Raw genomic sequence first — 19,384 nt, 5'->3', positions numbered from 1 at the left:
AGGCACCCATTTTAATCTCTTTGTTCTTTTCTCAGGGGAAAAAGACTTTGGTATGACACTGACTAATAATCGATAATGGTGATTGGGCATTGGAGATGTTTCAAAATAATAATCCTGACGAGCTATTAAGGGGAGAGAGTTAGTCAGAGAGAGGTAAGAGGAGCCTCGCACAACACCAGCAAAGCCACATGATGGATACCCGGTAATACAGAGTCGTAATAATCCTTAATAGTGGCTTTCTAAGAATAATCCTTCTGGAAAACTTCCACCGCTGGTCCCAGCGCCCCTTTTCTGGTCTTTTCTATGATTCCGGACTACGCGCAACTAGTGTATTTTTGTGTCGCCCGAAATATCGTTACGCGCCGGATGTCCTCACAGAGTACAGGTACTTTGTGATAGTACAGAGGAACCTCGATATCTGGAATGTAAACATCTCTACTCTGTATTCTGCCTTCAGCCAACTCGTGCTTCGAACTGTCCCCCGACTTTGGCATTGAGCACCAGATCTCTCACCGACCACACATCAATCCGGGAGATCGTACGGCATGGTCTTTACCCATATTGATTCCCTTCGGTTAATACTCCGGAGTACACCGTACACCGTACTCCGTGCTCTGCGAAAAGATTAACACACCTAACCAGAAGATCCTCCCCAAATCCATAAAACCCCCGAAACGCAAAAAGTAGCGAGCAAGAAAAAGGGATCAAACTGATCGCCTATTGGCGGGCACTCCGCTTCTTCATCGCTTTTCTTTCTTTCATCCTTCTCTTCTAACTAACATGACTACCACAGTAGCGCAAGGTAAAATAACCCTGTGCTACGCTACGGCACCCCCGGTCATCTGATCATCACGACACTGAGCCAACCGAAGCTGATCTTCATGAGAACAATACAAAACATGTACCCTCTGATCCAGGCTATTCCCCGTGCTAAATCCTAGCGCAACTGTAATGTAGTAAGTAATATGGAGCACAGCGCCGCACCGCAGCACGGAGGGGCAGATTCCACACGGGGCAGGACAAGCCAGGGACACGGAAAACCCCCTGAAGGCTTCTGGAAGACGCATAGAAGGCCTGGAAGGTTTTAACGTGGTCCACTTGGTGGCTGGACTAGAATCTTCTGGCGGCTTACCTGTTTGAGGTGCGGGTGTGGGTGAATATTCCGATGGGTACATATTCGCGCGGGATATAGCAGCTGTACTATTATGGACTTGCGGAAAGGGGTCGTTGGACAAAGATACTAGCAGTACGAGCACGAGTATGGAGGGGTACTCCGTAGATGTTGTCTAGCATGCATACTGGTACAGAAGCGAGTCCCGTCTCTGAACCAAACAATCAAGGAACAAGATATCAATCTCATGACCTCAAGCGATCGCGAACCATGGCTCAATCGATTATCGCAAGGCTAATAATCCCCGATGAAATCATTGCGATTCATGACACCACAGCATCCTTTCTGTCGGACCATATGGAGTCCGTAAAAACACATGATTCGCTTAAACTTTTCGCACCGACAAGGCGAGTTAAGTTCTCCGAGCCCTTGGGGTGCCTCGGGCCTGGGGAGATATGGTATGGAGTAATGGGGCTTTAACTTTTGGCCGTTTGGCGCGTTGATAGAGTTTCGTCTGGAAAATCCTATGATGTATGATATCGTGGCTGATGTTGCACATATGGTAAATACTCGTAGGCCGGATATTCACCCGTTGCAGGCAAATCATGTTATGCTCTATCAACTGCAATGTGACAGGTCCCCTGATCGTCCCTGGCCACTCAATACCGAAATGAAACAAAATGAATCCCAGATCTTGGAACACTCCTTTCTCACAGACCTTGTGTTCATTCCCGAGTCAACGCCCGGCTCCGTCCTTCGTACAACGACGACAATGGTGGCCAACGACTGACTCGACAATCCGCGTTCCTGGCTCATTCGAGTCAAGAAATACCGCTCCGCTCTACGGGAATACGATGCGCAAGACCCTTCGGGTGGCTGGTAACATATGTACGGAGTACTCTGACCTCTTGATCAACCGGAACAGTTCGAAATATTCCGTCGTCACAACTAACTGACTCGACACTGCACTGCACAGTGACGGGAAACACCCCCGACATCTATCATAACCATACGGTGTGCCTAGCGCATAGCAACAAAACACAAGTACTCCGTACACTCACCGAAAAGCTTCCAGAAAACTCGTAGAAAACAAACAGACCCACAGTGGATCCCACTAGAACTTTTCTAGCGTCCTTCCTAGTTAGGATAGCGGCCGGATTTCTGCAGAAGCGGGATACGGGGGTTAAATTCCTGCCGAAATCTTTATGGCTTGTGCGGAACGGCATACATATTACATAGTAAGCGATATTATTAGTTGGAGTGATATCATGGTCCAGACCCTGATGTACTTTGTGAACCTACTGGCACGGCACGGATATAACGCAGTGGGGATAGGCGGCTAGAGGGTTGGGTAGAAGTGAGGTTTGCCTTGCTTTTTTTGCCTTATGGTAGAGTAAACGGAGGCATGGGAATTTACTTGCTTTTCATTTATGCAGAACAGAATATTGGTGTCCGACCCGGTGCAGGAAACCGCACTCACTTTGCAGAGCTTATAAACGCCTGGATAGATATATATCTCTGTTTGCCAGGACCAACATCTTAATGACTCGTAGAAGAAAAGCTTTCGGTTGGCGCCTTGATATCCAGTGTTGGGTAACTACCGCTCTGGCTGCTTAGTCTTTGCGCGATATTGAAGAGTTTACCAGTGCGAGGTGATGGAAGATGGCTATGACAAATACTCGAAGTGTTAGTGCATCTTATGGCACTGGCGTATGTTTCCGGTATCGAGGCCAGCTCAGTACGTTGCGACATCAATGTGTGTGATGTTGGTCGAGTGTTCTGGATATATGGGAAGCGTGGCGCACCGAAATAAATACATTGAGCGCAAGAAGATCCAACATGCCAGGTGTTACCCGTGAGGATCAGGTATAGAAGCAATAAAGAAAGGAATATTGTGATTAACATTGCTTATCTACAGAGGACACTGAATACAAAATATATGGTTATTGAATCATGGTTCCCTCGAGAATGCCTTTGCCAGGATATTCTCAAACAAAATATATGAAATGACACTCGCAACTCTTAGTCCTCGCATTGCCCTGAAAAGATTGCGTTCGGACTATATCTGCAATTATTCGAGCAACAGGCCGAGTTGCTATAGCAGGGCAAGCCAATAGCTGTGCACTTTTGCTCGAGGTTCAAGCAAGAAATGTCACAATGGTTACCACCAATGAAAGGATTGTTGCGGCATTTTAAATTCTCCTTGCACTCTGCGGTAGAATCGCACAGGTCGCCATATGTTCGCTTAGGTTTTCATTCGAAAAAGACGTCACGAACCCCGCTGCAGTATCCTTCCTTGCACTGCACGGTATCTTTACAGCTAGCGCCTTCGGCAAGATTATGGGCTAGCTGGCAGGTGTTCGATTCGTGCTTGGGGCAGTAGAGAAGGCCTGCCGAATCGCCGTGGCAGTCATTGTCGGAGTTGCAGGATTCGCCCACGCATTGGGATTGATGCTGCGTGGGCGGGCTCCCGTTGGTGTTGGAAACTGTAGTGGAGGCATCGACGACCTCGCACTTGATGCTGCCCACGATTCCGCCGACGTAGGTTTTCTCGGAATAGTCGCCGTTGTCGAACATGTCGTAATGAGAGTGGTCGAAGGTGACCGTGCTTTCCTCACTTGTACAAGCAGTGTCTTTGTGGCCAGGTCGTTAACGTCTATCTATTGAACTGCTTGCAATGAAAGGCGGTTACTACTTACCTGTAAAGGGTACAGATATTTTTCTTCCCTTCTGGTGCAAGAGACTGACAGGGAATATAGATTGATCCGATGTTATGATAACTAGCTCGGTGTCAGTACTCCAGAACTCTCACGAGATACATGCGCTTAGACTCACAAATCTCCTCTAAGCCGGTAGCACTGGCTATCCAAAGTCAGATTCTTCCGGTCCTTGCTATAGTAGGTGGAATAGCTATCGCTAGTGAATGCGCGTGGCTAGTTGCGATGTCAGCATCGTCTGAAGCCATGACAGGAAGAGAGGGTTGATTATTACCACTTTGAGGGGGGCGTCATCGCCCGCAACGGTGGAGGTGAAAAGGGCAAGAGAAACTAGACCTGAATCGTGTTCTCACAGGAATGCTTAGAGAAGTTGGTGAGAACCTGACGGACGGGAGCAGTCTTCGCTTTTATATCGTAATGAAGCATGTTGCCATCAACAAAGCCAAGAAGCTACTTAGTATTTAGCTACCAGTTCTTCAGGATACTGCATGAGCTCCGAGGTCTTGCGAGCCCTGGCCCATATGCAGGGACAATCAGTTCAGCTTCGGAGAAGATCTCGATTCCCCGAGGATTCCCACCATTAATTGCTAGAGCTTTTCTGCAGGATTGAATTGTCACAATTTTGAGATTGACTAGCTCACCCAATTTCAATAGTTATATGCATGAGACCCTAAAGCGCCATGGCAATGAAAGTTGCAGTCACAGCAGTGTGATTGACGATCAACATCTACGATCGCCCATCCAGATCTAGTGCAGTACAATCAAAGCCTATGACAGGGCATATCTGTTGTCGATTTTATCGAGATCGGATATACAGCAGACAATCGGGGACTCTAATTTGTTGACAGTCTCACCCACTTGTTGAACCTTGGGTGTTTATTACTCTACATGACTTTCGAGTAATTTCCCGTCATCGCTATCATCGTGGCTCTTTGCTCATATACTCTGGCAGCAGTCACAGCTCCGTCAACTCATGATCATCCCCCAAACAGGACGCTCCACAGCTTCTACAAAACCCACAGATATCAAAGTTCCCATTCTCGCAAATCTTGCAATGGTATACACGCGTGTTATCCAGGACCTGAACCTGACATATGTCACAGTAGGGTTGAGAGGACTTGAGGATATCACAGGCGATTGACCGAGAAGACCTGGAGCATTTCGCGTCGGGGAGATCCTCATTAGCAGTAATGACAGGGTCCACGCATCCACTACCATTAACCTTGCTTAACAGAAGATAGGATATTTTGGTGTAGCCCCTTTTTTGCGCTTCGAAGAGGGCCGTACGGCCATATTTATCCTTCACATTGAGATCAATATCTGGCGTATTCAGCAGGAACTCGACAACCGCTCTATGCCCTGCGGACGCAGCGCTCATCAGGGCAGTTCGACCGAAGACACTCTGTGCGTTTGAATATATATCAACGATTCCAGAAAGAAGCAATTTTGTCACTTCTACATGACCTTCTAATGCAGCCCACATGAGAGGCATGTGTCCGTGATTGTCTAGGAGGTTTGCATCTGCCCTTTTGCGAAGCAAAAGTCTCACCACAGGTGTCAGACCACCCTGCGCAGCTCGTGCAAGGGGAGTTTGGCCTTTGTCATCTTTGGATTGGATATCTGCACCGTGAGCTATCAAGTATAGCATCAAACGAGTGTGACGGTTGTCTTTGATCACAAGCGACATTAAACTTTTCCATCGACCATTAAGGCTCATTTTCAACCCATCAGAATTGGTGGTGGTGAACAATCTGCATCTACATATTGACAATGCTCTGAATAATGGGGTAAGGCCTTGTTTGTCTGTGGTGTTTGGATCGGCCCCTTGTTCAAGGAGAAGCTTGACCACTTCGTCCTGCCCGCTTTGTACTGCTCGAGCTAATGCTGTTTGTCCGCTATTGTCCTTGGAATTGAGATAACTATCGTCAAACTTGGCTCTCAGCAACTTGTGGACAATTGATGTACGACCATATTCAGCAGCGCGTGACAATAGATTCTGACCGTTGTCGTCCTTTAATCGGGGATTTGCGCCGTATTTTAATAATACATTGGTGACACCTTCCTGTCCATTATGCACCGCGTGAAACAATGGAGTCTGTTCATACTTGTCTTTGTATTCGATGTTGGCTCCATTTTCAAGGAGCACTCCTATCGCATGTTCATGGCCGTTCTTCGACGCCCAAGACAACGGTGTTCTTTTGGACGCATCTTCGACATCAACTGTATTGTCATTGTCAATCAGAAGTTTCAATACGTTGCTCAGTCCCCAGTAAGCTGCCAGATGCATTCGCGTAATTTGTGTTGGTGTTTGGTTTCTTGTCTTAGAGGCCCATGAGTAATGATGACCTATCGTCAATGTCTGAGAACACGCAGCTGTTTTGGGTGTGTCGTCAAAGAGCTCAAGGATCAATTTCTCTTCTGTCATACCACATTGTCGTTGAACATGATAGCCCCAGTTTCTCGACGCGTATTCGTAAAGTGGAAACTGATCCAATCGCGAGATATATGTATCTTGGGCTTCACATATTCCGTTTCCAAAAGCGTCTAATGATAAATATGTAAGATAAATTCGACCGATCTCGTAATGTGCATTAGGAAACCATGAATTCCACACCCTCTCGAAGTATTGCTGCGTTGTGTAATGAACAAGTCGAATGATACGAGTTTCCTCATTGAGTGTGATGAGGCCGGCACAGACGGAGAGTATATCTTCAACCTCAGGAATATTATCTGTATCAAAGAACTTGTCGCCAAGTTCGATGGCAAGGGTGTGTTGAAGTTGTAAGATAGTTATTGGCCACCTCGCGTTGATTATCCAGGATAAGACTTGCTTTGTAAGTAGAGTTTGATCAGAAGTTAGCTCTTCAATTCGGTGCATGGCTTCATTGTAGACAGCATCATAAGCTTCAGACCCGAATGGCAGTTTTTGTAATGCGTTTCATACAGCCCTAGGGGACCTCTTGCCAATCAATGAGTGGAGATGGAAGTAAGCGAGAAGGAACCTGTACTTTTAGCAAAATGGCAAAGATGAAAAGCCTCAGACAAGGTATTACATACATTCCGTCCACAGCTTTCGAGATATCCCGTACAATCTCTTCCTGGAGCTGGGGGTTTCGTGCCACAAATGAGGGCAGCCGGGACATGTGATTTTCAAGGTATCTGCCCACATCATCCGGGCTGGCACGAATATCTATTGATATTGCATTTTGTTTTTCAAAGATGGAAACAATGTCCGGAATGTAGCGGGAAGTTGCGAAGAAACTAGTACTCGCATCGCAGCTGTTCTGAAGACTGAAAACCTGGGAGAGCAGTCCGTGTAAAGATTCACTCGGACATTCATCAAGCGCATCGATGACAATAAATATTCTAAAGAAGCTTGCGGTGGTAGGTAGTAAGGCACTTCAAATAGCCTTGAGTCTTGGACGCCCGCCTCTCCGTTTGTGCTCGTCATAGAGTGCCTCCACTATGGTACCGACAGAAGATTGTTGCTGGACTAACTGCCGGAGTATGCTTTCCAACAAATGTTCGAGCTTCTGCTCACAGCTTTGCCCGAAATTGCAGTATAAGTACGCGACAGCAACATTTTGGTCGCTTGTAAACTTCTGCTCCAGGTGATCAACCAGTATTGAGGTAAGAATAGTCTTTCCAGCTCCTGGAATACCTGGGCAGAATAAGGTCTTCTTTTCGCCATGAAGCCAATCCTGGAACTCATTGCTTTGCAGAAACCATAGACCTGTCCCATCTTGCCGGCGATGCAAGAAATCAAATTGCTGCTGAGAATGTAAATCACCAACTGGACTTAACCAGTTGAGGATCTCTTGACGCTTTTGGTCTTCTTGGTGGAGATTCAGACGGTCCACACCGTCTTTGATTGCTATGGTCAAGGTGCTGTCTCCATGTAAGCGATCACGTATTTATCTTGCCCAGCAGCAAGTTGAAAGCCGAAACATTTGCAGCCACCCGTTGTCGATAGTCATTTATTTCTCCGTGGTCCCATGTGGCTCTTTTCCAAACACGACGTGCTTTGCCTCTCACACCGACAGCCCTCGTATCTAGCTCCTGGTATCTATCCAAGGCGCTCTTGAGGTCTGAAAGTACGTGGAAGCATCCCTGGCTGATGATCTTTATCTCTTTGTGCTGGTGATCAGTGAGGCCTTGTTCCGACTCAAGATCATCAATATCTTGCAAGATAATGCCAAAGCTTCTGACCTCTTCGGACACTGCCCTGAAATCATCAGGGGCAACAACCAGCCGCTTCCTGATCTCATTTGAGAGTCTGAGAACTGCCAAGAAGTCCCCAACGCCGAAGCCAAAGCTCATGCAGCCATGCTTGTTGCAAAATAATTATGGCACGTCTACGCGACTAAAAATATATGCAAAATCGTCAATTATTCTTTATAAATGTGCCTGCGGTGCTTTTGTCGGGTAGGTAGTTCGTACAAGGCTGGGCTAGCAAAAGCCCCGCATCGCAAGGTTGCTTGCCTGACATTCATTCCCGCCCAATCTTGGTTTGTATTTGTTGATCAAACCCAAGGCTGCGCAATCTTTCGAGGTGTATGTCGGAGGTGACATTGGAAAAAGCAAGTGCAGTACATATATGTGCAGGGGATTTTCAGGAAAGGGTACATATTACTGTATTATTATGCATATGCTCCATCCGTATTAATCGGGCCAACATTGTAGGCTTCACCGGAGCCAGCTAGCAGACTAGGCAGTGTTAAGCTTGTACTTATGTATCTATTGGTGAACCTGGCTTACTGGAAGTCCCTCAAAACTTGGTTGGTTTATGTACATGCAGTGTTATCGCTAGACCAAGACGCCACTCAACCTTTTCGCGCGTCAATACTGAAGAAAACTCCTTCAAGTTTTTACATATCGCCAGTCACCACAACCGTCTCTTTAGACCTCACTCGTTGCTTCTGTACAGCATGATCTGAAGATTTGGTGTACACGCCTGTGGAAGGGGAAGGGGTATCAGCGGGGTGTTCATTAATTCTGCTCGCTTTACGCGTCTCCAAGCCGGGGTTTCCCAATCCGGTGTTTCCGGACGCAGATGATGCTGACCGGTCTTGTACTTTGGCCGACTGTCTCGGACTAGCAACGTGGTTTATCGGCTGCGATATCTTCTTGTGGCCTTCCAAGTTGGCGAAGGTCATCTTCGGCACAGCACTTGCAAACTCACCCGGTACCGTACTCCACGCCCTACCAAGTCCCTTCATGAATGTTTGCCAAAAAACATCCATCATTCGCTAAACACCGTGGAGTCCAGATGTAGCAGATGTGACATTAAAGGGATCAGGGAATGGTGGTGGGGCGAAAAAGTGGGAATAGAGAATCAAGCGCATTGATGTTCAGCAGCGCCACTTTCGGCGCCACTTTCGGTGACCCCGAGCAGCGGGCAGGCGAAGAAAGGTCGTGGGAGAAGAGAAGATGAAGGGATAGAGGACTTTACTAGGCACGAAGATAAAATGAATACACAATGAATTGATATATAGATTGCCTCGGACTAGCTTGGTTTTAAGAAGCATGCAGTCCTTATAAAAATAGCATCATATTTATATTCTTCCTGTAGACGCCGAATGTCTAATTCTCCGACTTTAATCTTCAGGCTTTGAATATTAGTTAGTATGGCCCAATACCATCCCACAGATAGCTGGGATTACTTACAACCCATTCAAGGTTCCCATTATTGTTCGTAATATGGAGGTCTAAGTTGATTTTCCGGCGCTGGCGCTGGCTTCCATCGAAGTTGGACAACTCGGCAACCAACCAAGTGACACTTTCGGGATCACACGGGTCTCTGGGTTCCAGCTTGATGTGCTTGGCAGATTGACTGAATCCGTTGACCTTGCGGCTGAACCAGCCTGATGTATAATTAGCGATATCCATTTGGGAAGTTGAGAGACGATATCTAGGGATAGGATAGCTTACCATCATCATTGCCAATGGCTTCATCTAGGTCGATGAAGGTATGACTGTAGTTACGAACATTGTTCCTAACGTGGGCGCAGAGAGTGGTTGAGCCGCCTGAGAAGACAATGTACATGTTTTCAGAAGTCTTGGAGAAGGACATTTTGGTTGATTTGGAGGGAAACTGGAAATAAGGAGACTTGAGTGAGTTGGATGAGACCATGATCAAAGGGAAGTTTCAATGTTCATATAACATTTACGCCTCCCACGCTGTCGTCAGCTGCGCATTGCAGAGGGCCCACAAGTGTTATAAGTGGAATTGATAAACCATTTCAGCTGACCATTTCAGCTGAGTTATAGTGTCATTGGAGATTATAATGAGGCCACTCATTTCGATTCTCGATGCAGAGACCCGCTGCGGCTGAGGATTTGTACAATTGTCAAACGCCATAATATTGCAGGAGAAGAGTGTCAAGTGGCTGCCTGAGTGATGAGGGGTATTGCAGGTTGGCGTTTTTGGATGAGGTTGAGTACCAGATGGCATTGAACTGCTTTTGAGCAAATTGTTGTTGGAGCATGGTTGTTAGGGGCCAGGCCCGGGATGTTAATTACTACAATAGTATCGTCGATGCCGTTCCTTGCCATAGCCTGATCCACATTAGTCTAAGAGAAACACCCCTGTCCTTCTCGGTCAGTCGCCTGTGATGTCCTCAAGTCCTCGCAGATTTACCGTTACATATGTCAGGTTCAGGTCCTGGGTGATACACCATTTGGATATCTGTGGATTTTGTAGAAGCTGCGGAGCTTCTTGGGGGATGATCATGAGTTGACTGAGCAATGACCGCTGCCAGAGTATATGAACAAAAAGCCACGATGAAAAGCATAGACATTATTACTCGAGAATCATATAGATGTTTGCAAGAGAAATCTATATACTATGACACCAGTCTTGGCATGTTTGTCCCAAACCCACCCTTTGAATAACTTCAGCCAACCTCCACAAAACTCCCCAATTGACACACCCAAACGAAATCAGACACATAATGACACCCCTCCGACGAGCAGCACAAACAACTCGCACCCTAACCTCCTTCCTCCGAACCACAACCCCCCACCGCCTCCATTCCACCGGAACCGCACCCTCCTCCGTCTCCGCCGATGAACTCTCCCATTTCTCCGCGCTCGCCAGCAGCTGGTGGGATCCAATGGGTCCCTCGCGGGTCCTGCATTTGATGAATCCGCTTCGCCATGAATTTATCGCTTCTTGTTTAGCTGAAGGGCCGCCGATGCATGATCAACAGCAGCAACCGGGGCAATTGCAGGGACAAGAGCAGGCAAACCTGCATTATCTAGACGTAGGCTGCGGGGGAGGAATTTTCGCAGAATCGCTCGCACGAACGATCCCGTCTAAGGAAAATAAAACGGTAACGCCTACCCGCACTGCTTCGATCACAGCACTCGACCCTTCCTCCACACTTATCCAAATCGCCCGCGAACACGCCCGCATTGATCCTACGGTCGACACACATCTCCGCACTGGCTGGTTTAGTTACCAGAACCGGACACTAGAAGACCTCATCGAATCGTCCTCTGACAGCAGTGAAAAGAAACAATTCGACATCGTCACCCTCTTCGAAGTCCTCGAGCACATTGACCCATCTACCTCCTCGCCTCTCGCTTTCCTTACAAATTGTCTGCGTCTCGTGAAGCCCGGCGGGTGGCTTGTTGGGTCGACAATCGCGCGCTCGTTTCCGTCGTTCCTAGTAAACCAGGTCATCGCTGAAGCGCCGTGGCCGATTGGTGTTGTACCGAGGGGAACGCACGAGTGGAGCAAGTTTGTGAATCCTGATGAGGTGAAGGCGTGGGTGCAGGAGGGGTTGATGAGGGGGAGAGACGGGACTGCTGAGAAGGCTGGGAGCGAGGCGTTGCAGGGGTCGATGTGGAAGTGTGAGGGTGTGATGTATTTCCCGGGGTTAGGGTGGGAGATTGTGAAGGGGTCTGAGGATTGGGGGAATTACTTCTGGGCTGTTAGGAAAGGTGTTTGATATGGTTTTCATGGGTGTATACTAGGCATGTAACGTATGTACGATAGAAAAGAGAAGCGTGCTTTTATTACCAGTGATTTTTGTAGCACTCCAGGCGCCGCCTGGACTTTATTATAACAGTCATGTCATGAATCATCACCCACGCCCCTTCCCCTTCCCTTTCTTCTTCTTACCCTTCACCTCAGGCTCCGGAACACTAACAGTCCCCTGCTGCACATCCTCCCCCTGATCCATCAACCGCTGCGACCCACTAATAAAAAATGTAAGATCCCGATTCTGCTCACTCAAATCCGTATTCGTCTCTTTAAGCCCCTCCATCTCCGTCGACAGGAACTCAATCCTCTTCAGAAGACTCTCATTCATCGTCTTCTCCTCGCGCCACTCCTTCTCCAGCTTCCGTGCCATGCCCTCGAACTTTTCAGCTCGTTTCTCGGCACGGGATTTATCGCGCTCAATACCGGGAAGTGTCTCGTGATTTAGCTTGTCGTGTTGGGATTGGAGGTTTGTGAGGGCTAAGGTGGCTTTTTCGGCGGCTTCTTGAGCCGACGAGGCTGCGGCGGATGCTTGGGATGCTTTGTCTGCGGCTCGTTCGACGACTTCTTCGAAATAGGCGCGTTGGCTTTCGAGTTGAGAGGTTAGGAGGTGTGTGTATTCGACGGACATGTTTTCAAGTTTCTCGCGGGGTACGGCGTCGGTCCAGTCTGGTGGGTCAAGGGCACTGTTATCTGCTGCTGGTAGTTCCACGAGTTTGCCATCGCCTTTGTTTTGGATGATGCGGTGGACATAGGCGTCTCCGACGTAGTCCCAGACACGTTGTGTGGAAAGGTCCATTGAAAAGGCATGCGTACTTTCTTTGAAGTGTTCGTAGGCGTGTGCGCCGTCGTAACGACCGCAGCCAACCGTTCCGCAGACCAGACAGATCCAGAGGTTGATATCTGAGTGACATACGTGACATTCAGCTGGATCGTCTTCGAGGGATAGACTCTGGCTGTTTCTGCGGAAGTCATCCTGTGTGTAGCGGCATACCGGGCAGCCGCTGCCTTTCCATTTCTGTAGACATGTACAATGGAAGACGTGTTGGCAGATGATGGTCAGTAAACCGGTGGTCTCGTCCATGCGTTCGAGACAGACTGGACAGGTCGGTAACTCTATGAGCGAAGGTGTTCGCGGTGCGAGAGGTTTGGTAGATAGAGTTGCAGAGGGTATAGGGTTCGATTGGTTTTGAGAAGAGACACTTCCTCTCTTGGGACTATTTGTGGCAAGGGTGTTTTGGAATGAGCTGCCAATCCCTGACGGCGTACCAGGTTCTACGGCCTGAATCTCAACCGTATTCACGAATACAACATGGCAAGTTTCGGGCTAGACAGTTAGCATGGCTTGACAGAAAAGAGAGGACGGAACTCACCTCCATACTATTAAAAACCTTCCCATTCCACACCTTCTGCCACTCCTTGGCTTTCTTCCCACTTCGGAACTTCATCAAAACCATATACCGATTCGCCCTCGCCGTCCTAATCATTCGAAAATGACTAACGTCATCCATAGTCGTCTCCCCCACAAACCCCAGAAAATCCGACGGCGACAAATACGACGGCACAGCCAATATACACAACGTCGTGCACTCCTCATCCGGCGAATCCCCCTCCACACGAGTCTCTCCATAATATCCAACCTGATCCCCCGGCTGCCTCGCCACAGCCGACGACCCCTTCAACTCCGACGGATAGTCATCATCAATCAAATACGGAGTCTCCTGCGCATCTCGATACAAATGCACTATACCCCAGACACTATCCGTCGTTTCCTGGTCAAGTGGTATGTACCGCCCCTTCGTCCGGAGTCCACCAAGGATATCCGTCCCGATGCCCGTGGTGACGGGGTTATCCGTGAAATGGACCTTCCGTTTCGAAGAGGGCGTTGTTGTGGGGTCTTCTCTCTCGGATAGAGATACCATGTCAATGCACTCGATGGAGACTTTGTCCAGTCGCTGGTCGTGTTGGATATCGGTAGCGCTGCTATGCGATTTTGTGTAAGGATGAGAGGTAGTGGTATTATTACTGGTCGTAGGGATGGCGTTATCGACGACGCGGGTATTGCTAACTGAGCTCGACGATGATCTGATAGGTAGATTCGGAGAGGGGGGACATTTGCTCTTATCGCTGGGAGAAGCGCGTGAGCGTCGACTTGAGTGCCGGATTGGCCTCTGGAACGGGCGTAGAGCTTCGCATGCGGAGTCAAACGATAGTGAGGTCGACTGATCGTACACACAGGAAGCAACTCCAAGGTCAGTGAGAGGACGTGCGAATAATTCAATCGCGAGATGATAAAAGTATGAGGGCATCCCGACCAAGGCTCACATCCTGAAGCTCTGCAATGATTACTCTGAATCTTTGAGCGGCTCAGAAAACGGCTAACTGCAACGATTAGTTATGCTTAGATGATCCCTTAGTCAGCTGCCTTATGGGGAATGCGACGTGGCAAACAACGCTACAGTAAGGTGGATAGGGTGGATAATACGGGTACCTACTGTCAGAAAATGATAAAGAAATGTCAAGAGATTACCCATGTCTGGGCTCAATTCCAAGAATAAACTATATAAGCACCATGTCTATGGCGAATAGAAGAGAAAGGTATGCCCGTTAAGCCGTGTCAAAAGAAAGAGCCATGTAATAAAGGAAAGCCATCCAAACGCCATGCAGGTCATTCAACCCATAAGACGAGTCATTAGAACAAGTACAAAGGAAAGGGAATCTAGAACAAATGGTCGTCGATCATTTAGTTTCCACCACGGAGACGCAGGACCAGGTGCAGCGTGCTCTCCTTCTGGATGTTGTAGTCCGACAGGGTGCGACCGTCCTCAAGCTGCTTTCCGGCGAAAATGAGACGCTGCTGGTCCGGTGGGATGCCCTCCTTGTCCTGAATCTTGCTCTTCACGTTGTCGATTGTGTCGGAGCTTTCGACTTCCAATGTGATTGTCTTTCCAGTGAGGGTCTTGACGAAGATCTGCATACCACCACGGAGACGAAGGACAAGGTGAAGAGTGGATTCTTTTTGAATGTTGTAGTCCGACAGGGTGCGACCATCCTCAAGCTGCTTTCCGGCGAAAATGAGACGCTGTTGGTCGGGAGGAATCCCTTCCTTGTCTTGGATCTTTGACTTGACGTTGTCGATCGTGTCGGACGACTCGACTTCCAGAGTGATAGTCTTTCCGGTCAGGGTCTTGACGAAAATCTGCATACCACCACGCAGACGCAGCACCAAGTGCAAGGTAGACTCCTTCTGGATGTTGTAGTCGGACAGCGTACGGCCATCCTCAAGCTGCTTGCCAGCGAAGATCAAACGCTGTTGGTCGGGAGGGATGCCCTCCTTATCCTGGATCTTCGACTTGACATTATCGATGGTGTCGCTGGACTCAACCTCGAGGGTGATAGTCTTTCCAGTAAGGGTCTTGACGACTAGAAAGCAAAGTTAGCAATGAGTCATAATCAAGATATAGTTGCCTGAGGACTTACAAATCTGCATGCCACCACGGAGACGGAGAACCAGGTGAAGGGTAGACTCCTTCTGGATGTTGTAGTCGGAAAGGGTACGGCCGTCCTCGAGTTGCTTTCCGGCGAAGATCAGACGCTGCTGGTCAGGTGGGATTCCCTCCTTGTCTTGGATCTTGCTCTTGACGTTGTCGATGGTGTCGCTCGACTCGACCTCAAGGGTGATAGTCTTGCCGGTAACTATAGCGCGAGACCGTTAGCGAAAAGTTCAAGTGGCGGTGGCGTTGTACCACCAGAGAAAGGATGGAAGGGAAAGGGATAACTCACGAGTCTTAACGAAGATCTGCATATTGACGGCGAAAGGAAGAGAAACCGGTTACGCAGTAGTTGGAGATGATGACAGTTACTTTGGTTATTCAAAGTGACAGATGGTAGGAAGAGGTAAGAGTGGGAAAGAAAGAAGACAAACGGTAGAAGGAAGAGAAGAAAAAGAGAAGATCAACGTGGCAGACGGGCGAGCTTTAAGTAGTGAGGGGAAGAAAGGACAGAGAGCGAGAAAGAGGCGGAGGCGAAGCGCCTTAGTCAGAGAGTCCAACGAACGAGAGCGACGGCGCCTGTCGTCACGGGGGCGGATAACGTGATGCAAGCGCTATTTTCCCCGAATAGGAAGGCAGAATGACTGGGGGAATCTGCTAGAAAGGTCCTGGTCGATGACTCAGGCAAGCAAAACTCAAGTCCATGACCGCGAATGATATACAAGTATGCGCTGGTGATTACTGGATTCTACCAGTTTTCTCTGCTACCAGGCCGTCTTCGTGCCTGTGCTATTCTTATGTTGATTCACCGCCACTGCCAAATGACGCCACCAACCGTATCTCATACCGACGGGGACGGCCGGGTACCATTCGCGTGTCTGGTTATGGTAACTCTGTTTCCCCTGAGAAGACAGGACACCTTCTACGCCTTCTACACCTTCTTCTTCACTTCCACTACTCCGTATTCACTACTGATTTTGTCTTATATCTACAAGTACCTTGTAGGCTCCTTATCATGATGCTTCAACCGACCGATGACGTGTGGTGCCTTATCACTGCTCCATCGTCGGCTAAGAGCGGGTCAGGTGATCGTCGCATCCGGCGCTTTTCTGGGGTCATTCCGGAAGGCGGTAAGTGTACAAGACCGGGGTAGGAGCAAACAAACAGTTTTTATGGACCTACATAACTTTAGACGCCTTGAACCTTTACATGTCGTCTGCTTGCAGACAGCTATCATGCCCATAACGCGTCTCTTCGCGAAGAGATCAACTGTTCCGCCCGGATAGAGCGGGGCAACATTCTCCACCGGCCAAGGTACTCTTGATAAGCGAAGGAAATCCTTATCGCGTACTAAAAGCCGTTAGATAAAAGCTGTCAGAAACTACTTTACAAAAACTCCGGCATAAGGCTCGACATGACAAGACAGAATGGATTGCACTGGGATATCAACCGGCTTTCCAGGATTAGCGCCAAATAGGGAACTGGATGAAACATTTCGAAGAGCCGCATCGTAGCCCGAATTATCGATGATGCTTCTTATTCTTCATCCTCGCCGTCATCGCCAACCCCAGGGAGTTCGAGGTCCCCCGGGTCCTCATCGACATCGTCTTCATCATCGTTGGCACCGCTGTTTCCTCCCAGAAGATCCTATAATGATTGACGGAAATGACTTAGCAACCTAATATGGAATGATTATATGTGATGACCAAATTCTAGACGATACTTACCGAGGTTGCTTGCTGTGTTCCATTGTTAGCTTGTCATTGCGATATAGTACCAATTAGAATCTTTACGGAATACTTACCCTATTCACAAGGCCACCCACAAGAACTCGATGGTAGTTTGTGGTCTGTATCTCTTGCTCAAAAGCCGAACTCACTTGCTGCCCATTTAGGGCAGGTTAGGCATAAGCCAGAGGAAGAAGTGCTGAAAGGATAAAGAAGAGCTGCATGTTGTAATGAAGAAATTTCTGGGATTGGATCAAGTATGAAATCCAGAGTAAAATGTTATTCAGTTCAATGGGAAAGGGTAATCGGGATGCTTATGTAGCTTACGATACTTCTGCATTCGGCAGCTTTCTGAGTGGATGATGTTTACTATGATGTATACTCAGCGCTTCTTGCAAGAATATTGATTAGTTAAGGCTTCTGACGTACTTGAGCAAATTGATGCGGCTATTTACTCACTGGGGGGGGGGGGGGTTATAGTCATGAAGCTAACAACTGCAACTCTATTCTGATTTCCTTATAACTACACCCATCGTGATCTCTAGCTGATCCCATACTAAGGCTGTATCTGCATCCGCGTTGTACTCTGATCCCATCTCCTAACCAAACGCTACCGTCATTAATATTGTCTTGGGTACTATCATTGCTGCTCTCCATGCCGTTGACCTGGTTGTTGCTCTGAGGACCAGTACTTGAGTCATTGTCACTGTTGCTGCTGCTCTGGTCCTCGCCCTATTCATAGTTACCACTGCTCTTGCTTCCTAACAAACCCTATATTTATCAAAGGAAATTATGATTTAACAACCCAGTAATTCCATATCATACAGAGGTTATATTGGACTTCCGGACACTGTACTTAAATCCACAACGCCATGTATCTCCATGTTAGTCTGAGCAGTGATAGTATACTCGCCGGGGTGGATTTTTACCTCCAAATTGCTCACAAGGCCAGGAAGGAGAGCTCGATGGTGGTTGATAGCTTGTATACCTCGTGCATTAACACTGGAGTATTTCCGCTCCAGCTCATTGCAGCACTTCGGAACGGGGACCACATAAGTCATTGGGAGAAGAGCAAAAAGGACAAACGAAATCTGCATACTGGAATAATAGTGAAAACTCGGCGTACAGGACTTGATAATTATTGATACCGGGTAGATGAGAATAGGGGATTGAAAGTGCTTATATATCTCGTACATGAAGCAAGGGCTGCATTGTAGATACGATAGAATTACTTTACATACAAGTAGGACTGCATGTCCTTAGTGTTCAGACTATTAATTTGATATGTGATGCTTCTAGTGCATAACACGGTCTTCAGTACTAATCTATGAGACCTTATTGGACACTGTTTATCAATTTGCCAGACAAATGTTTCATTACTAGCGCTATGATCACCTTTACCGTATCAAGGACCTTGCATTTGAAGAATCATTTGCGGGAGTAGAGTCGTGTGGATACTTCGTACAGTCTTTCAGCGCTGACCTCTTCTCGTGCAGATGTGACGCATGGTCTGATGGCAGTCCTGCTTTGAATGGACGACAAGTAGACTAGAAGTTCAATGATGTTATGCTTACTTAAAATTGTATCGACATGACCTCAACTTTCCGTACCTCAAGGCGAGGGACACTCCTCGAGCATGTGGTAACCAGGTAAGCACCCCCTATATGATTATATACAAGAAATATAGATATGATCACAACGGAATTTTCTTCACATAACCTGATTTATACCAGCATTATCATCGCCGTCCTCATTCTCGCCCTCATCATCATCATCGTCCTCGTCGCTATCATCACTACCGGCCTCGTTTCCTACCAGCACGGCCTATATTGATTAGGAGAAAATTTAGCAGCCCAATCGTCCAGGAAACACGACAGCACTTACCGAAGATTCTTGCTATATTCTATCATTAGTTTGTAGTTGTGACATAGTAACAGTTAGGTAGCTAAGCACTTACTGCCAATCCACCAGTAATGCTGATAATAAGAGATCGACGGTCGTTAATGCTCGGTATAGCACTGGGCCCTTCTGCTCCTACGAATTGTGTACAGAATCAATGCTATTAAGATTTTATTCAACATTTACGATGGACGAAGCACCATAAAGATATCGGAAAGCTGCATTATATTGATGGGGACCTGATATCTGGACATGGAAGATTGGTATATCACGGAGTAAGTTGGTTAAGAAACTGAGTGCGGAAGACTGGAGATACTAATATAGCTTGCCATGCTGTATTCAGTACATGTGTATAGAGTTTAGACATTGATGTGACATATGTAATGGATTTTGTGTCGAACGAGTTCAGCTGTAGCTGAAGAACCCGAATTACTCTGCAGACCACACACAGA

At 47.7% G+C, this 19,384-nt stretch overlaps 5 protein-coding genes across 5 annotated transcripts; 1 reads left to right on the top strand and 4 right to left on the bottom strand.

Moving 5' to 3' along the window:
* Window positions 1–414: 414 nt before the first annotated feature.
* Window positions 415–1,341, bottom strand: ASPGLDRAFT_41043 (uncharacterized protein). The gene has a single exon (XM_022545321.1). The coding sequence runs from the start codon at window positions 1,173–1,175 to the stop codon at window positions 819–821; it is 357 nt and encodes a 118-aa protein (XP_022405766.1). The 5' UTR covers window positions 1,176–1,341; the 3' UTR covers window positions 415–818.
* Window positions 1,342–7,977: 6,636 nt separating this feature from the next.
* ASPGLDRAFT_70907 (3-demethylubiquinone-9 3-methyltransferase) lies at window positions 7,978–11,783 on the top strand (the record flags this gene model as incomplete). Its single annotated transcript, XM_022549520.1, has 2 exons — window positions 7,978–8,102; window positions 10,804–11,783. The coding sequence occupies exons 1-2, from the start codon at window positions 8,021–8,023 to the stop codon at window positions 11,781–11,783; spliced, it is 1,062 nt and encodes a 353-aa protein (XP_022405765.1). The 5' UTR covers window positions 7,978–8,020.
* Window positions 11,784–11,918: 135 nt separating this feature from the next.
* Window positions 11,919–14,124, bottom strand: ASPGLDRAFT_62678 (putative RING and UBP finger domain protein; the record flags this gene model as incomplete). Its single annotated transcript, XM_022548562.1, has 2 exons — window positions 11,919–13,142; window positions 13,189–14,124. 2 exons carry the CDS (start codon window positions 14,122–14,124, stop codon window positions 11,919–11,921), a joined length of 2,160 nt encoding a protein of 719 aa, XP_022405764.1.
* A 208-nt stretch (window positions 14,125–14,332) lies between these two features.
* ASPGLDRAFT_139292 (ubiquitin family protein) lies at window positions 14,333–16,016 on the bottom strand. Its single transcript, XM_022541677.1, has 3 exons — window positions 15,599–16,016; window positions 15,296–15,511; window positions 14,333–15,238 (listed from the first exon to the last, which is right to left on the bottom strand). The coding sequence occupies exons 1-3, from the start codon at window positions 15,618–15,620 to the stop codon at window positions 14,559–14,561; spliced, it is 918 nt and encodes a 305-aa protein (XP_022405763.1). The 5' UTR covers window positions 15,621–16,016; the 3' UTR covers window positions 14,333–14,558.
* An 826-nt stretch (window positions 16,017–16,842) lies between these two features.
* On the bottom strand, window positions 16,843–18,094 carry ASPGLDRAFT_21256 (uncharacterized protein; the record flags this gene model as incomplete). The annotated part of the gene is made up of 6 exons (XM_022543078.1): window positions 16,843–16,953; window positions 17,034–17,062; window positions 17,186–17,275; window positions 17,361–17,402; window positions 17,591–17,765; window positions 17,978–18,094. The coding sequence occupies 6 exons, from the start codon at window positions 18,092–18,094 to the stop codon at window positions 16,843–16,845; spliced, it is 564 nt and encodes a 187-aa protein (XP_022405762.1).
* Window positions 18,095–19,384: the final 1,290 nt, after the last annotated feature.

Source organism: Aspergillus glaucus (assembly GCF_001890805.1).
Source record: "Aspergillus glaucus CBS 516.65 unplaced genomic scaffold ASPGLscaffold_1, whole genome shotgun sequence".
Taxonomy (NCBI): domain Eukaryota; kingdom Fungi; phylum Ascomycota; class Eurotiomycetes; order Eurotiales; family Aspergillaceae; genus Aspergillus; species Aspergillus glaucus.
Note: the sequence above shows the minus strand (reverse complement) of the source record. Positions and strands in the feature narration are given on the sequence as shown.